Raw genomic sequence first — 18,902 nt, 5'->3', positions numbered from 1 at the left:
TATTCCTATATTAAAATCATTTTTAATTTAACTTATATGCAGAGTACATCATGCAAAATGCCAGGCTGGATGAAGCACATGCTGGAATCAAGATTGCCGGGAGAAATATCAATAACCTCAGATATGCAGATGATACCACCTTCACGGCAGAAAGCGAAGAACTAAAGAGCCTCGTGATGAAAGTAAAAGAGGAGAGTGAAAAAGTTGGCTTTAAACTCAACATTCAGAAAACTAAGATCATGGCATCCCATCCCATCACTTCATGGCAAAAAGATGGAGAAACAATGAAAACAGTGAGAGACTTTATTTTCTTGGGCTTCAAAATCATTGCAGATGGTGACTGCAGCCATGAAATGACGCTTGCTCCTTGGAAGAAAACCTAATGCCAACCTAGACAGCATATTAAAAAGCAGAGACATTATTTTGCCAACAAAGGTTGGTCTAGTCAAAGCTATGGTTTTTCCAGTAGTCACGTATGGATGTGAGAGTTGGACTATAAAGAAAGCTGAGTGCTGAAGAACTGATGCTTTTGAACTGTGGTGTTGGAGAAGACTCTTGAGAGTCCCTTGGATTGTAAGGAGATCCAACCAGTTGATCCTAAAGGAAATCAGTCCTGAATATTCATTGGAAGGACTGATGCTGAAGCTGACACTCCAATACTTTGGCCGCCTGATGCAAAGAAAAGACTCTGATGCTGGGAAAGATTGAAGGCCAGAGAAGGGGACAACAGAGGATGAGATGGTTGGATGGCATCACCGACTTGATGGATATGAGTTTGAGCAAGCTTCGGGAGTTGGTGATGGACAGGGAAGCCTGGCATGCTGCAGTTCGTGGGATCGCAAAGAGTTGGACATGACTGAACAACTGAACTGAAAATCACTACACATAAATTCAATTGGGGAAGAAAAAGAAAGGCCCACAAGAAGCCTCATTGGAATAAGATGAGATAGAACGAGAGATGATATCAGATTCAAATCTATACTGGCCGGGAATTAAGAAGTTCTTCGTAAGACATGGACCCTGAAGAATGAAAACAGTAAGATTCTAATGGGAGTAGACACAAACAGGGAAAAGGAGGCAGACCAGAAAGGGAGGAGAGTCTGAATGATACAAACGCAAAAAAACAACTACAAAAAAATCCAACAAAAGTACCCCCACCAAGGATGCGCTAGCAACAGTCAGCACTCTAGGGTAGGCATCTTAGGGAGGACTTACTGATGACAGGGAAGGCAGGAATGTGACCCTGGACAAGAGCAGTCAGACGTGGATACTAGTGAAGGGGCCATTGGATGTCCTCTCACTCCTCCTTGCTGTGCTCTACCCACCCCATCCCAGTGGCCTATCAAGGTGGGCAGTGGGCAATTGGCCGACAAGGAAGAGGGGGAGAAGCGTTCCAGGCAGGAGGCACAGAGGCCACGAAACACGGGCATTGGCGGAGCCAGCACACGTCTTCTAGAAGGGGATGCAAGTTCAGGCGGTTGTGGGATGGAGCACAGAAGCGTACAACTTGGTGTGGACAGATCACGGTGGGGGACCTGGGTGTGGTGGTGAGGGTCTTCCTTTGGACTGTGTCATAGTCTCCTGGCAGCTGTTAAAGTTGTGACAGGAGGATCAAGCTGGTGTCCCTTCAGGGGGGTGGGGGTTCAGTGAGTATCTTTAGCTGATTCTTATGGAGGAAAGGCTGGGTATTGCTCCCTCAGGCACAGTGGCGGATACCACTGCTCCCAAGCCCTGCGGTACCAGGGCTAGGGGCGATGTGCTAATGCACCTCCTATGGGCCAGTCAGGGAAGGCTGACATGGGGGTCAGAGGGCTGATGCTCAGCCCAAGGGTCCTTACCTATGTGCCCACAGCTTCTGAATGACGCTGTGCCTTTAGGCCATCAAGGGCAATGCGATAAGAAACTATAACATGTTATATTTAAAAATGTCTTGGACTTCTCTGGTGGCTCAGTGGTAAAGAATCCAACGCAGGGGACTTTGATCCTATACAATGCAATGACTTTGAGCCTATCCAAACCCAATGCAGTGAGTTTGATCCCCGGTCCAGGAAGATCCCTCATGCTGTGAGGCAACTAAGCCCGTTGCCAGAAGTACTGGGCCAGCACTCTAAAACCTGTGCTGCACAACCAGATAAGCCAGAGCAATGAGAAGCCTGTGCTCTGCAACTAGAGTAGCCCTGCTTCCCACAACTGGAGAATGGCCACATGCAGCAACAAAGACCCAGCACAGCCGGCAACAAACCTTAAAAAAAGAAAAAGTCTCCACCATTGTGTCCGAACCTGCACATCTGAGTTTCTGATGGTGTTTACTATTGTGCTCTGTCTGCCAGGCGCTCTGCTGGTGTTTGTGGGTCTCTCTTGCTAACTTTCTATCTGTTGTTTTCTGCCTGTCACTTCCTTCTGGCTCTTTCTAGGTCCCCTCCACAACTTATAAAAATATATGAAAGGCTTTTTTTAAAAAAATGTTGTTTCTTGTTACACACGAATGAGACATTTTATAGTTCTCATGTTTTCACTTAGTTTTTATTCTTGTTGTTTTATTAATTATGAGCTTTCTACACCCCACCCACTGGAATCAGCAGCATTCAAAAAAAAAAAAAAAGGGACTTCCTTGAGAGTCCAGTGGTTAAGACTTTGCTTTCCAATGCAGGGGGTGCGAGTTCGATCCCTGGTCAGGGAACTAGTCTACATGCCTCAAGACCAAAAAACCAAAACATAAAACAGAAGCAAGATTGTAACAAATTTAACAAAAACTTTAAAAATATGTTTAACCATGTTAAAGAAAAGCTTCTCTTCCTAGAACAGGGTATCTCTAGTGTCTGAAGACCACAGTAGGCGACATCAACAGAATTCTGCTGGAGTTGGTTAGGAGTTTCTCGTTTTACGTCACTTTCTCCAAATTATAAAAGTGCTTCTGGCCCTGTGCTGACTGTCCCATTTGGCCCTGACCCGCCCTTTTCAGCTCAAATGCAATCAAGTGCTTTAATCCATCTTTCTGTAGGCAAACTGTCCAACACTGCACACACCCGCGGCCACACAGGGCTTCGAGCATGGCTTTGCTCTGCTCCCTGTTGGAAAGCTTCTCTCCTTTCCCCAATTCCCACTCTCTCGTCTATTAAATCTTACAGAGAGGCCCATGTCTACTTTGCTGTCCTCCTTGAGGCCTCCACCCATGTCAGTGCACACAACTAACTCCTGCTGTCCCTTTGGGGCCCCCAGCTGCTTGTGTACAAGCTGATTTCCCTCCAAACGAGTGAAAGACCCAAGGAAAAGAACCAGGTACTTATCGACTGTGGGATTCCCCATTAATGAATAACATTATCTCCTGCATATAGTATTTACTCAGTAAAAATTTTATGGAGTAGATGTTTGTTCTGGAATGAAATCAACACACACAGTGTAGTGTCAGAATTTCTCTTCCTAACAGCGCAAGGTGAGCAAGAAAACAAGAGACGCCTGTCTTCTATTCGTGTGTGGAAGCCAGTTTAAGTCTTGAAATGAGAGCTCATGTCATAAATTGTTAAAATCCTAAAGCATTAGAGCACACTGAATTATTTAAATCCTTTTCATCTGAAAGCTGTTAAATATAAAAAAAACTTCCATATACTTAGGGGGGAGAAAAAAAAAAAACCCAAACCAAGGAGCTCCTATGAGGAATGAAAGCAAGAATTCCAGTCAGCTCACTAATTTTAAGGATTTCACTCATAGTATGAGCCATTAATCCACATGAAATTCTGAAAGTGAATTATATGCAGATCAGTGGAAAAATCCCTGGAGGAGGAAATGGCAACTCACTCCAGTATTCTTGCCCAGAGAATCCCAGAGATGGAGGAGACTGGTGGGCTACAGTCCACAGCGAAAAAGTCAGACACAACTGAAGCAACTTAGCATGCACACACAGTGGAAAAATATTTTATCTTCATTAAGGAACTGTAATATCAAGGATATATTGTTGATCCTAGGGGTATTCTCAAACAAGGAAATAAAATTCCTTCCTTTCTGGATGCATGGAGACCTGTAACAGTTTCAAGTCTTCAAGAGTAAGTTAGGGCTGGATTTGTTCCTATGTTGAAGTAAATGAGGAGGAAATGAAAACTGCTAAGATTCTTGCCCTCTTTAGTTCTCCTTAAAACAAGATGCTTGAAACTGCCACTCAGGTAACAGGGATAGGAGGGGAGCCCACATGGTGCAGCAGGGGCAACAGAGCCTGGGAAGGGGTGCAGACAGGGTCACAGCAAGCACTAGATTTTGTTTTTCTTTTTTTTTTCGGGCAGGTTGCAGAGCTTGTGGGATCTTAACAAGGGATGGAACCTGGGCCCTGGCAGTGAGAACACCGAATCCTCACCACTAGACCATCAGGGAATCCCCAGGTATCATATCTCTGAGCTTTGTCTCTGAATAGATAGCTTCGAAAGGTCTGTTTAAAGTATCTGTGATAAAACAAAAAGCACCAACATTGTCAGTAATAGTATGAAGGCTTAAATCTGTAATAGAGAAAACATCTGAAAACAACTTGCGTCTTTATCAATACTGAGTCCTTAGCGAGAAAGCCAAGATTCATTTGGATGAGGATGCCAAGTCCAGTCCGTGGAATTCTCCAGGCCAGAATACTGGAGTGGGTAGCCTTTCCCTTCTCCAGGTGAGAAGAGTAGTGACTACTGTTGAGGAAATCTCTCTATCTGCCAAGCACAAGATTAGATCCTTTATAAACACACTGAACAGAGTTCATAAGACTGATGTACAGTGGACATTATCATCCCCTTTCTACAGATTAAAAGTAAAGGCCCAGGGATGTTAGGGAATTTAGACATAGTTCCACAGTGGTAAAGAGGGAGACTGGGTTCATCTAATTTTAAATACACCTCAAGCTCTTAATGAGCTTATTATATTGATGAACTTATTCTGCCAGCTGGATTTGGTGCTCTCCCTGGACTATGACACAGTCTACTCTGTTGGCCCACTTTTATGTCTGGCTGGCTGGCTGGCTTTGGCCATTTAATCATTAGCAGCATTTTTAAAAGAAATAGGATAAAAAAAGTTGACAGTTGAAATTTAAACTATATGTAGTGTATAAGGGGCCACCATTTTTTTTTTAACTTAGAAGATACATGTTTTTTAAGTCTAGGTCTCCTATTCATTCTCTAACTGATCAAAGATTAGCACCATCATCAATCCTTGCCGGCAATCCACGACACTGATTTCAGTAGGATGGTATATACGAGGGCACACCCGAGGGACGCAGAGTTCACTCGCCTATCTCTCCAGGGCAACAGGTGACTCTACCGTCACCCTAGGGTTTCATCACAGGGAACATAAGCAATGCCTGGGAGCACCACCCCAAAGTCTGATTCACAGATATCCCAGCCCTGGAAGGGATCTTATATCAGAGCCCTTCTGCTTACTCTGCCTGGTGACAGCTATTAGTTCACACCTAGGTGTCAGCTCTGAATAATTAAATTTCCATCACAAGGTCTTCATGTATTTAACATGGGGAAAAAGAAGACTGAAAGGGAAAATATAACTTCAATAGGCTCTACATTTTACTTTTACATGCTAGAATTAGGCTGTTTCTATTACTATTTCCTTGAATTTTTATATAATGAGCTTATGAATTTGACTCACCTACATTTAGAATACAACCTGCACACCCTTACACCCACCAGTGGTACACTGGGAAATGCTTAAAAACCAGCTCCTTGGGGGGAAAGTAGTAAGCATCAGAATGTTTATTATGAATTTTACTAGTACAAAGGATGTGGAGTATATAATTTACAAGTGATAATAAAATATATGACACCCTCTGTTGCAAATTCCATAGAGCCAAATGATTCTAACAGAATGTTTGTTGACTTTTGCCAAACTCTTGTCTTATAGCTATCTTATGATTACCACTGATGAATGGATAGAGTTCTGACACAAATGTTGCTTGAAATTTTCACTTAGGTTAAAGAATAACACGAAAGTGAAATCATGAAAATACACGGTCAAGATATTAAACACAAAAATCCAATTGTTTGTCAGTCTGTGACTTTTCCGATGAGTTGGACAATATTTTTATGTATATTTAATGTAAAAATATTAGATGCTAATTAGAGATTTGCAGTGACCACCACTGTCTAGTATTATATTTCTATCATGTGTCTTATCCCATGAGACAAGGGCCTCTAGAGAAGAGGTAATAGTAAAATGTAGTACAATAATTAGGAAATGAGTTTTAATCTTACTTACCTTTTTTTAATATGTAATTTAATTATTAAGTCTAAACAATTTTCAATAATGGTTGTGTTTATTAACTGGTTTATAAAATTCTTAAAGTTTAACAACTGGCTCTTGATGGTTGACACCAGTTGACTTCAGCACACCACTGCCCCTCACTCTCTCTTAAAATACTCATTTTTTATGCTATGCTCAATTGTAGGGGACGTTTACATGTATGAAGCAATCCGTAATCCCAGTGCTCTCATACTATAATCAAAATTAAATCATTAGAATAATCACAGTGAGAAACCAGAATGATCTTTTAACAGGTTGCCTGATTCAACAGGGAATTTGCCCCCCAAACTAAGCCTGTACAAATGGAAATTTTTGAAATATACTTTTTATTTTTATTGCTATCTACATTCAGAACTGTGGTGTTGGAGAAGACTCTTGAGAGTCCCTTGGACTGCAAGGAGATCCAACCAGTCCATTCTGAAGGAGATCAGCCCTGGGATTTCTTTGGAAGGAATGATGCTAAAGCTGAAACTCCAGTACTTTGGCCACCTCATGCGAAGAGTTGACTCATTGGAAAAGTCCCTGATGCTGGGAGGGATTGGGGGCAGGAGAAGGGGATGACAGAGGATGAGATGGCTGGATGGCATCACTGACTTGATGGACGTGAGTCTGAGTGAACTCCAGGAGTTGGTGATGGACAGGGAGGCCTGGTGTGCTACAATTCATGGGGTCGCAAAGAGTCGGACACAACTGAGCAACTGAACTGAACTGACTGACATTCAGAAAAATAATAAAAGGGTAAAACAAGTTTCTCCACAGACTGATAAATATATCACATCCTATATTCAAATATATGCACTAAAATGGCTTTAAATAAAAGGACAAATGTCTTCCAAATAATACAATTCAATTTAGATTATTATTTTAGAAAAATAAGAAAAAATGTGGCTATGTAGGAGTAATAGAGGAGATACTACCTTAAAAGCCCTTCCCTGATGGCTCAGACTGCAATGCAGAATCTGCTGCAATGCAGGACACCTAGGTTTGATCCCTGGTTCAGGAAGACTCCCTGGTGGAGGGAACAGCTACCCACTCCAGTATTCTTGCCTGGAGAATTCCATGGACAGAGGAGCCCAGCAGGCTAGAATCCATGAGGTCACAAAGAGTTGGACTCGATTGAGTGACGTTCACTTCACTTAAAGAGGGCAGTGGAAATGTATCAATTATTAGAACTTCCCTCTTGTTTTGGTCACTTTATGCTTCAATTCTACTTTTTTAAGAGTTACATGAGTCACTGAGTATTTTCCATAGAAAATTTTAAATTTAAGCTTCTAGCTAAGGAGTGTGAAATTGGACCCAGTCATCCAAAATTAAATCATTCGTATTTTTCTGTGAAACAGAAACAGTATTAGTCTTCCCAGTTAGGGAAAAAAGATAACTTACTACTTATGACTATTCTTTGTAAGTTATGGCCACAGATTTTCACCATTTACTAGTATACCACATAGGAAGAAATATCCCGCTTCAGTATTCAAAAGCAGGGGTCATGGTTCAAGTGCAGACTCTGTGTGCTTGGTCTGCTGCTATGAGGTGTACAGCCGCATGATGCTCTTGTAGAGCTAGCGTCTACCAAACCTGGGGCTCAGAAAGCGCTTCAGACAAGGGAGGATAACTTATTTAGGTAGCTGGTAACCCCCCCTCCAAATCCCCATCCTTTGGGCCATTATCTTTCATTTTCTGCCTTTATTCCCAAGCTTGTGGAATGGGGAGGAGCAGCTGATGGCCAAGCAGACTTGAGTGAAAGACCCCAGCCGGCCGGGCCGAGCTGCCTAAGCTTTGGACTGGGGTGGGTTTCTTTTATGGGAGCCCGTCTTCCAGACTGTGTAGCCTTGAGCGTGAGTCTCATACAACACGGCTTAACCCCTCAGAACAGCGAGGGTTTTATTCACGCTACCACCTGTGACAGGAATACAAATGAAGTCTGGATGATGCGGTAAAGATGATGGTTGGAGTCTATTCACACTGACTGGTAGCTGGGCGGGTGGAAGCGCACAGAGAGAAGGAAGGGTTCCACTCTGTCCTTCATGCTGCTTTTGAACATTTGCTGGCTGCCAGCTCCTGAGAAAAATCAAGGTGGTGGCACAGAGCCACACAGAGTGTCCACCTCTGGTCAGCGGAGGCTATGCTGAGTTCTCTGGCCCCAGAAAAATGTGACTTTCTTCAAATGACCCTGTAGGGGAGGGCAGGCACAACCATGTCCCCACCTTTTCCCTCCTCCTTCCATCTGAAAAGGAAGAGCTCACGGTATGAGATTTGAGCATAGATGAAGGAAAAAAGGGGTTTCCCAGGTGACACTAGTGGTAAAGAACCTGCCTGCTAATGCAGGAGACATGAGACGTGGGTTCAACCCCTGGGTTCGGAAGATCCTCTGGAGAAGGAAATGGCTACCCACTCCAGTATTCATGCCTAAAGAATCCCATGGACAGAGAAGCCTGATGGGTTACAGTCCAGGGTGGCAAAGAGTTGGACACAACTGAGTGCCTCAGCACACAGCACACACGAAGGAAAAAAGATGCCTTTCTTCTGAATGTGGGAAAGATGTCTACTGAATATGCACTAAATACTGTGACAAGTACTTGCTGGGAATGTTTACACAGCTCCTTATTTCTTCAACAACCATGCAACCTAGAGGCTGTGATCCCCAAATTCTATATGAGGAAACTGAGTCGCAGAGAGTGAAAATAATTTGCTCAGGTTCAAAAAGTTTGTAAGGGACAGAACCAGGATTCATGCCTAGCTTCCACCTGATCTGATTCTAAGGTCCCTGCTCTTTCTAAAAAACAATTTATTAAACTAGCAATAGTCTTAAAATATCAGACTGGTCGAGAAGTGAAAAGTATGCCTGGACTTTTCGTTGGGGTTTTAACTTCTGCTTTTCCTTTTCAAAACACGTTACTTTTCAAATTAATGGGAACATTATTGTAAGAGGGAGACGTGACAGGGCGTTTATTGTTGCTGCTTCTTGGGTGGTTGTGGTATGCGGCTTTATGATTACACCCACAGTGAAAGTATGGCAGAGTCCCAGCGTGACACATCTGAACGTGTTTTATGGTTTGAAGGGGGGAATACCAAGGTTTTGCAAAACTGTAAAACCTTGTGCAAGACCTTGATAGTAAAACACATACATATGTAACTGTTTTAAAGTGTGGAAGTTTTACCTAAAAATCTGATGTTTGTAAAAATGAACCATTCAAAATCTCCAGAAACATAAAACAAGAAGCTTAGTGATTTCCCCACTGTGATGATATCAGCATCTAGAAATGTGGCAACTTCAGAGCACTGTAACCTTGAACCAGTTATTTCTCCTAGAAAATTTTGGGACTATGATTTTATCCATTTGCTTGTACCAAACTGAGATGAAACTGAGGTTGTTGATAACTAGTGAATCTTAAAAGAAAAAGAAGAAGAAAGAAATTAAGGCGACTAAGGCAGGCATTGAATAGCCTCTCTGTGAAAGCTGAACATTACGATGATATAATTTTGATGAGAAACCGGGAAATATTCATTTTTAGAGTGGGCTGCTATCAGAATCTGTCTTGTGGATGCTATGTGTATGTGTTTCAGTTCTTAGAAGACAGAACTATACTTGTAAAATTACATATATAATTTATATATATAAAACTTAGCTCAATATTATCTGTATGAAAATGGAAAATGTTATGATGAAAATATGCAAACAATTAGGATTTTATGATGAAGGGCAGCAGGCAAAGCTGCAAGCTCACGTGTAGAAACAAGACATTATTTTTCTAAAATCTGCCTCTTTTAAATGTTATATAAAAAGCAGATTAAAAAAACAACCCAATATGAACTCCAAGAGGATGCATTCAAAAACAGATGACAGGAGGTAACTATCTCCCTGGCCCCAAAGGAAGGCAGTGTATGAACACTTCGTGAGCATATATTGGCCCTGGGCGCTAAGATGCTGTTCGTACTTGCCTAATACAATTTTTTTTGGCACTACAAAGTCAGATGTGATTTTTAAAATACTATCTTCTTGAATTTTTTTCTACAGGCAAAAATATCAAAGGAAAGAGGCAGAAAATGAGCTAAAGAGAAAAAAAAAAAAAAGAAAGACAAGAAAAGCCCAGGAAGAAAGCTGTCATGTTCTGTGTTTCAACTTCACAAAAGAGTTCTGTCTCGAGGTTGAGCCTTTCAAATCTCTTGTCATTCGGGATATGAAACTCTAATTTAGTGGCGTGGCCAGTTGAGGTTCAGACTTAAACATGCTGACGAGCTGAAACAAGAGGTGGCTCACTTTCTTACTTCTGGTTTCCATCCTTGCCTGGCTCCTCACTTGCAAATTCTGACAGTCACTCGCTCTGTGAGCTATGAAAATACCAAGGTGGTGTGGGATCAGTGGGCACCTAATTGAGTTTTACTAGATGAAAAGTTACATCACCCTGCCTCACCTTGGCCCCCTCCATCTTTAGGGGATTGCTGAAGTTTATACAGAGGCTATTTATAAACCACTGCAAGTGATACCTGCATTCATCTTGCACTGTGACATCATCTTCTCATCAATAATTTAAGCCTAAGAAATGGATTAAAGGGACTCTGAAGGGATTTCTCACACATGGAGAAACAGAAAGCAACTCAACTCTCCAAAGGATTCATTTGGCCCTCTTACCTTGTTCTTTGATCTGACGAATTTGCTTCACAGTTTCTTTTAAGATTGCACATTTGTCAGGTTTGAAGTTAAAGTTGTCTATGTCATTAAAATTAGCAAAAATCAGCTCTGCAAGTTCTTCGATATATTTATTTTCCTGTTCACGGTTACGTTTCTCGGTGCTCCTTTTGGGGCTATTATGAAAAAGATAAGAATGTTAACTACATCCGAATACAGACAGCAAACAAAAGTTAAATCCTGAATTTTCCCCAGATGTTGCATTTTTCTTTGTTTGTCTTTAAGTCAACCTTGTCCCAATTGGTAATTACAAATTCCCTTATGCAATCATTTGTTCAATGTGTTTAATGTCTCCCACTTGACTGTATGCTTCATAATGACAAGGATGATCTGCCCAACACTGTGCTTAAAGCGACACTTGGTACAAACAGGCATCAAATCTATTATTAAATAAATAAGAGTTTTAGAAAGGGAAAGGAGCTCATGCTTATAAAAAATTTAAGATTAAGAAAGGGAAGTTAAACTAGTTATAACAGGAGTGAATAAACTTCACGGCAAAATAATGAAAATAAATCTTCATCATTTCATACACTTCTTTAGGATGTTAATAATTAAACCCAACGGTCTTTTAAGATAATGTTTAAAAAACCACAGTGCAGCTAGAAACAAAAGTGAAACTGACCCAGGGTCTCTGTTAACTGTTCAGCTGAATGACATGCAAAAAGTAAACAAATGGTCCAAGTTCAACTTGAGTTTTAAAACGTTAATGGAAGGGAGGGGAAAAATAAAAATTGGCAAGATCTTCTCATCTGAATTTGATGAAAGAGCAAACTTAGAAGTTCCCTTTGATAATTACAGGGTGTTATTTTTTTTTTCTCAAATACAGCACAGAGTCCACTGGATGACATTCTAACAATACAATAAATAAGAAAAGTACACTGTTCAGAGTAGCAGCTTGCTATGTTCTTAATATATAATTATTTGTATGTAATACCAATCTATAAAACTTTGTAATTTGTAATAGAGATTCATATGCTTGCATTTACATATTAGCATTATCTTCATCAACTAATAAACCTAAGACAGAACACAGTTTCTCTATTTTATAGTGATTGCATGATTGTCCAAGATCACTCAGTGACCAGAACTGGGTTTTGCTAAGTCTCATTTTCACTCCTGGCTTCTATTTTCTTAAGTCTGGAGAAAGGAAGGCCATGGCTGCCATGCACTAAAGAGCCAAATTCCAATTCTGGATCCTTCTACCCCTTCCACCTCCCTCCATCACCCCAGCCCCCAAAGATACCAACTAAATGACACACGGGTGAGAAGGGGGAACAGGGGTGGTGGGAGCCATGCACACCCCTAGAACCAGCAGAACACTGGAAGAGAAGAGGCTCTATTTACCACCCGCCTCCTTGGCCAGGACCACGGGCTGTGAAGGCAGTTTGGCAGACAGGCTGAGGCTGGCCAGGGAGGGCCACGGAATCCAGAGGGTGCACACAGGAGCTGGGGACGGGCTGTAGTGTGCTCAGTGGCCATTCAATCTGCTTATTTTGCTTGGCAACTAGATGGGAAAAAGGCTTTCTGCTCTGTCTCCTGCTCCCAGTGCTCTTCCCTGGTATTCCTCACCCAGTCTTTCTATTGGCCATTGAATACAAGTGGCTGTTTAAATGTTAAAAGTATTTACATGATTTAAATCATCAAAAGAGTGAAGTCTCTCTTCTACCTCTGTTCCCTAGTCCTTATTCCCCCCAATAGGTAACAACTCTTGTGTCTCCTAATTACCCTAAAACCATACAGATTCTTATTTTCTTTTTCTACAGAAATGGTAGGATACTATACACATTTTCTGAATCTTGCTTTTCCTCTGTAACAATATTCTTAAGAAATTGCTAAATATCAACCCATAAAGAGTGTCCTCACTCTTTTTCAGAGCTATATTGTGTGTGGAAGTGTCACAACTATTTACATAGCTCCCTACAAATGTTTAGGGTTTTTCTAATCTTTTGTGTTTATAATCTGTGTTGCAATGAGCAACCTCATATATAAGTCATTTTGCATGTGTCAACATATATCATTGGAAAATTCCTAGAAATGGAACTGCAAGTTCAAAGAGGATATGCATTTATAATTTTAACAGATACTGTGATATTACCCCATATAGAGGTCATAACAACCCATACTTCCACCCATAATATATAACATGAAACTTGTTTTAAAAAATTATTTGTTTTATTCACTGAAGATCCTCAGTCTTTGTAATCAACTCAAAAGCAACAGGATTTAACATTTCATTTCTTAGAAGGAAAGAAAGAGAAAAGGAAGAAAAAAAAAAAGCTGGTACTTCTTAGCAGCAAACCTTTTTACTATGGGATCTCTTGTCTTTTTGACATTCTAAAAGCAAAAAGGAGTAAAAATGTGAAACATTCAAGATTATGTAGAATAAACTGGTTTTAAGAGTCAGAGTACACAGGGAACCTAGAGGAAATATGGAGCTTGCCTCTACTTGTAAGAATAAAGTCTGCAACCGATCAGCATATCTAAAATACAAGTTAAATAATATGTATCCAAAGGCTTGACAGTTAAGGAGAAAAACCAAAGAGAGCATGTGAATCAAGTGTGAAACAGATACGATAAAACCTCAAATCCAAGGCTCAGGTGTGCGTGGTGAGAGTCTCACCTGGGTCCGAGCTGGTCAGGACATTCCTTGCGCTTCCGCGTCTCTGCCCTGGATGGGTCAGGGGTGTTTTCTCCCATCCCACTCATCTTGAACACATATCAGCAACTGAAACAGAAAACACAGAGAAAGCAAGTGAGGAGAGCTGATGGTCAATTCCTAATGAGAAGACTTTTTTTTTTAAGTAACCCTGCTTAAGTTAAACAAATGTCAAGGTGAACAATTAGAAAACAAACAAGCCTACCTCAGTGGGCCCACTCCTGCAACAGGAGCTGTATGTCAACAGCACCTGAACTACGATCTGCTGGCCGGTGTTTCTGCTGCCAGCCTCCAGTTTCAGGAGGAATGGTGCCCCACGTGAGAACTACAGGTGCTGTCAGGGGCTCCTCCCAGTCTCTGTTTGGGGTTGGCCAACATCACATCTGTACTGCAATCACTCACTCGTGACAAACAGCCCCGGGAAGAGGCAGTGCCTCACCACGAAGCTGTGCTTCCAAATCTGACCAGGTTTCTCTGACACCCCTGTCCTGGCGAGCAATGTCCCTCAAACAGGATCTCCCCCCACCCCCACCAGGCCCTCCTCTCCCAGTGGCTCTCTCCCTTAGTAGTGACTTCTCACATCCTGCCACCCAGACTCTACCTCCTTCCCTGATTCTAGCTGCTATCACCGAAGGTCTTAAGATGCACTCAAAAGATCAGGAACATTATTGACCTTAGTGGGGGAGGCCACTTATTGGCCCGCTTACTGAATTCCTTTCCCTAAGAAAATAAAAGGATACATAGTAAGAGAATCAGTGTGTTCACATGGGTCATCATGAACACCATCAAAATAACAATTTATATCTGCCAATAACAAGAGCGACAGAGATTTATGTTTCAAAAGAACTATGCAAAAGGACTGGCAAAGATTTTGAGGAAATGGAAGATGGTTGTTACTCAAGGTGTTTAATAATTGCTCAGCAGAGAAAAAACCGCAGCCCGAAAAGTTTAACTCAGCATTTAGCAATCTCTCCTTGAGTTCCAATTCTATGCCACTTCCTCCTGCCTTGTGTCCCCCAGGCTTTGAAAACCACCTTCACCCTCCTTCACTTCCTGCAGTGGCTTCTCATCCTATCCAGCCTGGAAAAATCAGAGGGAAGGGCGAGTTGGGAGAAGGTCAGGGGCTTACAGATGATGCTGGAAGAATGACAGGTCCATTGAGAGCAAGGACAAGGAGGCAGGTGGGCTACGAGGGCCAGGCAGGCCCGAGGGTGAGAGCACCGTCACACAGCCATCCAACTGCCCGGCTGTGCCCAGGCTAGGATCTGGGTGCTCCAGTCAGCGCTCTCATGTCTTCTGGCCTCAACTCTGATCCAAGGGGGGAGGGGAGTTATTTTTTTTTTTTTCTCGAGGAATCACATGTAAGGAGAACTAACAGACACTGGATCAGTTGAGGCAGGTGGTGCCAATTACATTCTATTCCAGACACTGCATCAGGAGGGGACGATTCTGGAAGCCAGTGTGGGAGGTTCCTGATGCTGGGAGTGACGTAACTAAGCGTCAAGGCCCCATGGTGCTCTCACAAGTTTGGGCTGATCAATATAATCTGTGTTTAGTTACTGTTCATTTAGCATTTATTCTGCACCAAGCAACGGCCAGATATAATTTAATCAGCAAAAACAGACTATGAGAAGCTGGAGAGCAAAGAGGCAGGAACCATACCCAAGCTTCACCACGTTAGTTACGGGACCTTAAGAAGCTGTCTCTCGTGCCTCGATTACCTTTTCTGTAAAATGGGGATAATCATTATCATCCATAGCACAAGGCCATGGAGCGGCCCAGCAAAGGGTGGAAGTGGGGCTGACATACAGCTTGACATATTCTACTCTTTGCTACAAAGCTACGGTAAGGGGGTGCTTCATCAAAGTAGCCGTTCTTCCTCGAATCACGAGCCACAGGTCAGGTGCGAGAAGCACCAAGATCTGGACTGCCTGGCTCCCACGCTCTAATCCCTACCCCTTCCCTAAATATCACTCACTCATTCCTTCAAAGCCTGCCTGCCTGCTGCTGTGACTCAGGCTTGGCGTGTGAGGGCCACGAGAAGGGATGTGTCTCTCTAGAAGAAGATGGGGGAGAGGAGAGAAATCCATGTAGGAGATTTATATAGGAAAAGCTCCACTGAAGAGAAGCAGGCGTCCTTTGTACTGAGACACTCTGTTAGTGGGGAGGAAGCAGGGTCTGAGCTGGGCTGTGAGCAGGTGTGGCAGTTGCTAGGGCATTGCAGGAGCTATAAAAGATGGGGGGCTTCCCTCGTGGTCCAGTGGTTAAGAACCCACCTTGCAATGCAGGGGACACCAGTTCGATCCCTAATCTGGGAAGATCCCACATCTGTGGGGCAACTAGCCCCATGTGCCACCACTATTGAGCCTGCATTCTAGAGCCCGGGAACTACAACCAGTGGGCCCACCTGCAGCAACTACTGAAGCCTACCTGTCCGAGAGCTGGTGCTCCGTAGCAAGAGAAGCCACCTCAATGAGAAGCCCGCACGCTGCAACTAGAGAAAGCCCATCCACAGCAACAAAGACCAAGCACAGCCCCAAACAAAAATAAATAAATCAATATTTAGAAGGACAGACGGGGAAGCAAAAACACAAGAACCCAGCTCTGATGACACCTTCCAAACATTCCCTTTCAGTATCTCTCCAGAACCACAATTCCAATGGCTTCACTCACGAGCATGTAAAAAAAAAACAACCCCAAACCATTACTCAACCAATCTGAGTGAGCTCTCAACGAGTGACCTAGGGGATTTCCACTCTGGAAATCGCTTTCTATGAATCAAAAAACATTTTTATCATCTAAATAGAATCCCCAATCTGTAACAAAATACCCCATATAGAAGGTATATGTGATAAGTTTGTTGATAAAAAAGCCACCAACCCCCAAAAGCATTTAATAGTAATACTATCAGAATGATCAAAGAGCTTCTCAACATTTAGCTAAATTAAGAGACTGATTTACTTAAAAGTCATATATACTCAAGTTTGGAGATTTAACATTAACGTCAGCATCATCTACTTTTACTTTTCCTCAAATGTATATCAAATAATTGTAACTCTGCATGAAGGGGCAGCACTGACACATTTCAACAAAACTCTGGACAGAAGGGAGGTGTGAAGCCAGGAGCACAGGGTTCTGGTCTAAGTACAATAAAACCATTTGAGCAGAGTTGTAAAGAACCTGCCTACCAATGCAGGAGACATAAGAGACTCGAGTTCTCCCTGGGCTGGGAAGATCACCTGGAGGAGGGCGTGTCAACCCACTCCAACATTCTTGCCTGGAGAATCCCATGGACAGAGGAGCCTAGCAGGCTACAGTCTTTGGGGTTGCAAAGAGTCGAACATGACTGAAATGACCTGGAGTGCATGCATGTTTAATATTTCACTTGAGCTACCAGTGGTAGCTCAAATGGTAAAGTGTCTGCCTGCAATGTGGGAGACCTCAGTTCGATTCCTGGGTCAGGAAGATCCCCTGGAGAACGAAATGGCAACCCCCTCCAGTACTCTTGCATGGAAAATTCCATGGATGGAGGAGCCTGGTAGGCTACAGTCCATGGGATTGCAAAGAGTTGGACACGAGTGAGCAACTTCACTGGTTCACTGGTACCTACCTAAGGCTGGCTCACAAACCACTCTATTTGTAGCTTTAAAACGTCACTCGTTTTCTCTTTAAGTTATTTAAATGCCAACTTTCCCCTTTTATTATTATGCGATGGCACCTTAACCCAGCTCCCCTGGAGGCTCAGATGGTAAAGAATCCACCTGCCAATGCAGGAGATGGTTCGATCCCTGGGTTGGGAAGATTACCTGAGAAGGGAATGGCCACCCACTCTAGTGTTCTTGCCTGGGAAATCCATGGAAAGAGGAGCCTGGTGGGCTACAGACCTTGGGGTTGCAAAGAGCCAGACACAACTTAGCAACTAGACAACCTTCAACACATTTCTTCAAAATCTAAAAATTTCAGCTTTTCAAATTTCTTGTTTTTCTGTGTCTGCCCCATATGCCGTCTTTTTCGAGCAACTTCCCTGGGCTATCTGTGTGTGTCCAGGACACATTGCCCGCCAACCTTTAAACCACCAAAGGGAAGGAAAAGGACAGGGGTGTGTGTAGTCACGGGTCAAGTTGGGGACAGGCGGATGCACTCTGCCAGCTACAGTAATCAGGCTGAGATGCCCCGATTGAATCACTGCTCATCTATAGGGAAAAAAGACTCTCAGATGGGAAAAAAAGGAAAGAGTGAATTGAGTACTGGAGCAGGGAGAGGAGGGTGGGGAAGGTGGTGACAGGAGCAGACGGCTCCTGCTTGCCTCTCTGCTGCCTGCCACAGGGCCAGAAGCAGGCGGAACCCCACAGCACACACGCGGATTTCCACTCTGCTCCTCAGCGGGGGAAACTACAGTGACAGGACCCTCATCACAGACAAGAACCAAAGGGCTCTGATCTCAGCCTTTCTAACCGATGCTCTGAACCGCCTGTCAAGCCTCAGCTGGCAGCAAGCGCTAGTACTGCATGACAGAACACAGGTGTGCAAGTGTGTGTGCACACACGCCTAGGTGAATTAGATTTTTTGCCACCCAAATAAGAGATAAAACCCAAAGACAGACAGATCTATGGCTTCGAGTATGCATGTGTGCATGCTCAGTAGCTTCAGTCATATCTCACTTTATGGGACCCTTTGGGCCGTAGCTTGCCATGGGATTCTCCAGGCAAGAACACTGGAATGGGTTGCCATGCCCTCCTCCAGGGGATCTTCCCGACCCTCGTCTCTCACGTCTCCTGCACTGGTAGGGGGGTTCTTTACCACTAGTGCCTGGGAAGCCCTCCAGTCTGTATGCACACATAGAAAAATCACTGAAAATAAACTGCCAGGCATAAACTGGGAAATTGGGACCGACATATACACACTACTATATGTAAAGCAGGTAATGTGTAAGAACCTACTGTATAGAACACGGAACTATACTCAATACTCTGTAATGACCTAAATGGGAAAAGAATCTAAAAAAGAGTGGCTATATGTATATGCATAACTGATTCACTTTGCTGGGCATCTGAAACTTAACACTGTTCAAATCAACTATACTACAATGAAAATGTATTAGAAAATAAATTGTATATACAGATGAGTTTTAATGACTTTTGTAGATCAAAGTTAAATATTAATTTCCAACAAAGGGAAGGAGATGGAGAATACAGAAGGGCAGCATTGAAGCTTCAGACATTTTATTTTGTGAGCAGGTTTAAACTAACAGTTTCTTAAACGGTCTACATGTTTTCAACATTCACA

The 18,902-nt window shown here is 42.8% G+C and overlaps 1 protein-coding gene across 18 annotated transcripts in view; it reads right to left on the bottom strand.

The window, feature by feature from the left end:
* NCOA2 (nuclear receptor coactivator 2) overlaps positions 1 to 18,902 on the bottom strand; it is a 287,169-nt gene that overhangs the window by 82,659 nt on the left and 185,608 nt on the right. For 16 of the 18 annotated variants that reach the window (XM_086336624.1, XM_086336640.1, XM_086336642.1 and 13 more), the window contains 2 exons: positions 13,581 to 13,685; positions 10,904 to 11,076 (listed from right to left, as the gene is read on the bottom strand). In XM_086336624.1, coding sequence (XP_086192750.1) covers positions 10,904 to 11,076; positions 13,581 to 13,666 — 259 coding nt within the window. In that variant the 5' untranslated portion in view covers positions 13,667 to 13,685. Of the gene's footprint in view, positions 1 to 10,903; positions 11,077 to 13,580; positions 13,686 to 13,821; positions 14,556 to 14,745; positions 14,766 to 18,902 lie in introns of those variants that run through there. The other 2 variants (XM_086336638.1, XM_086336637.1) reach the window with 2 other exon arrangements.

Source organism: Bos grunniens, chromosome 14 (genome assembly GCF_055505025.1).
Source record: "Bos grunniens cultivar Pamir isolate PY7600 chromosome 14, Bosgru_T2T1.0, whole genome shotgun sequence".
NCBI lineage: Eukaryota > Metazoa > Chordata > Mammalia > Artiodactyla > Bovidae > Bos > Bos grunniens.
Note: the sequence above shows the minus strand (reverse complement) of the source record. Positions and strands in the feature narration are given on the sequence as shown.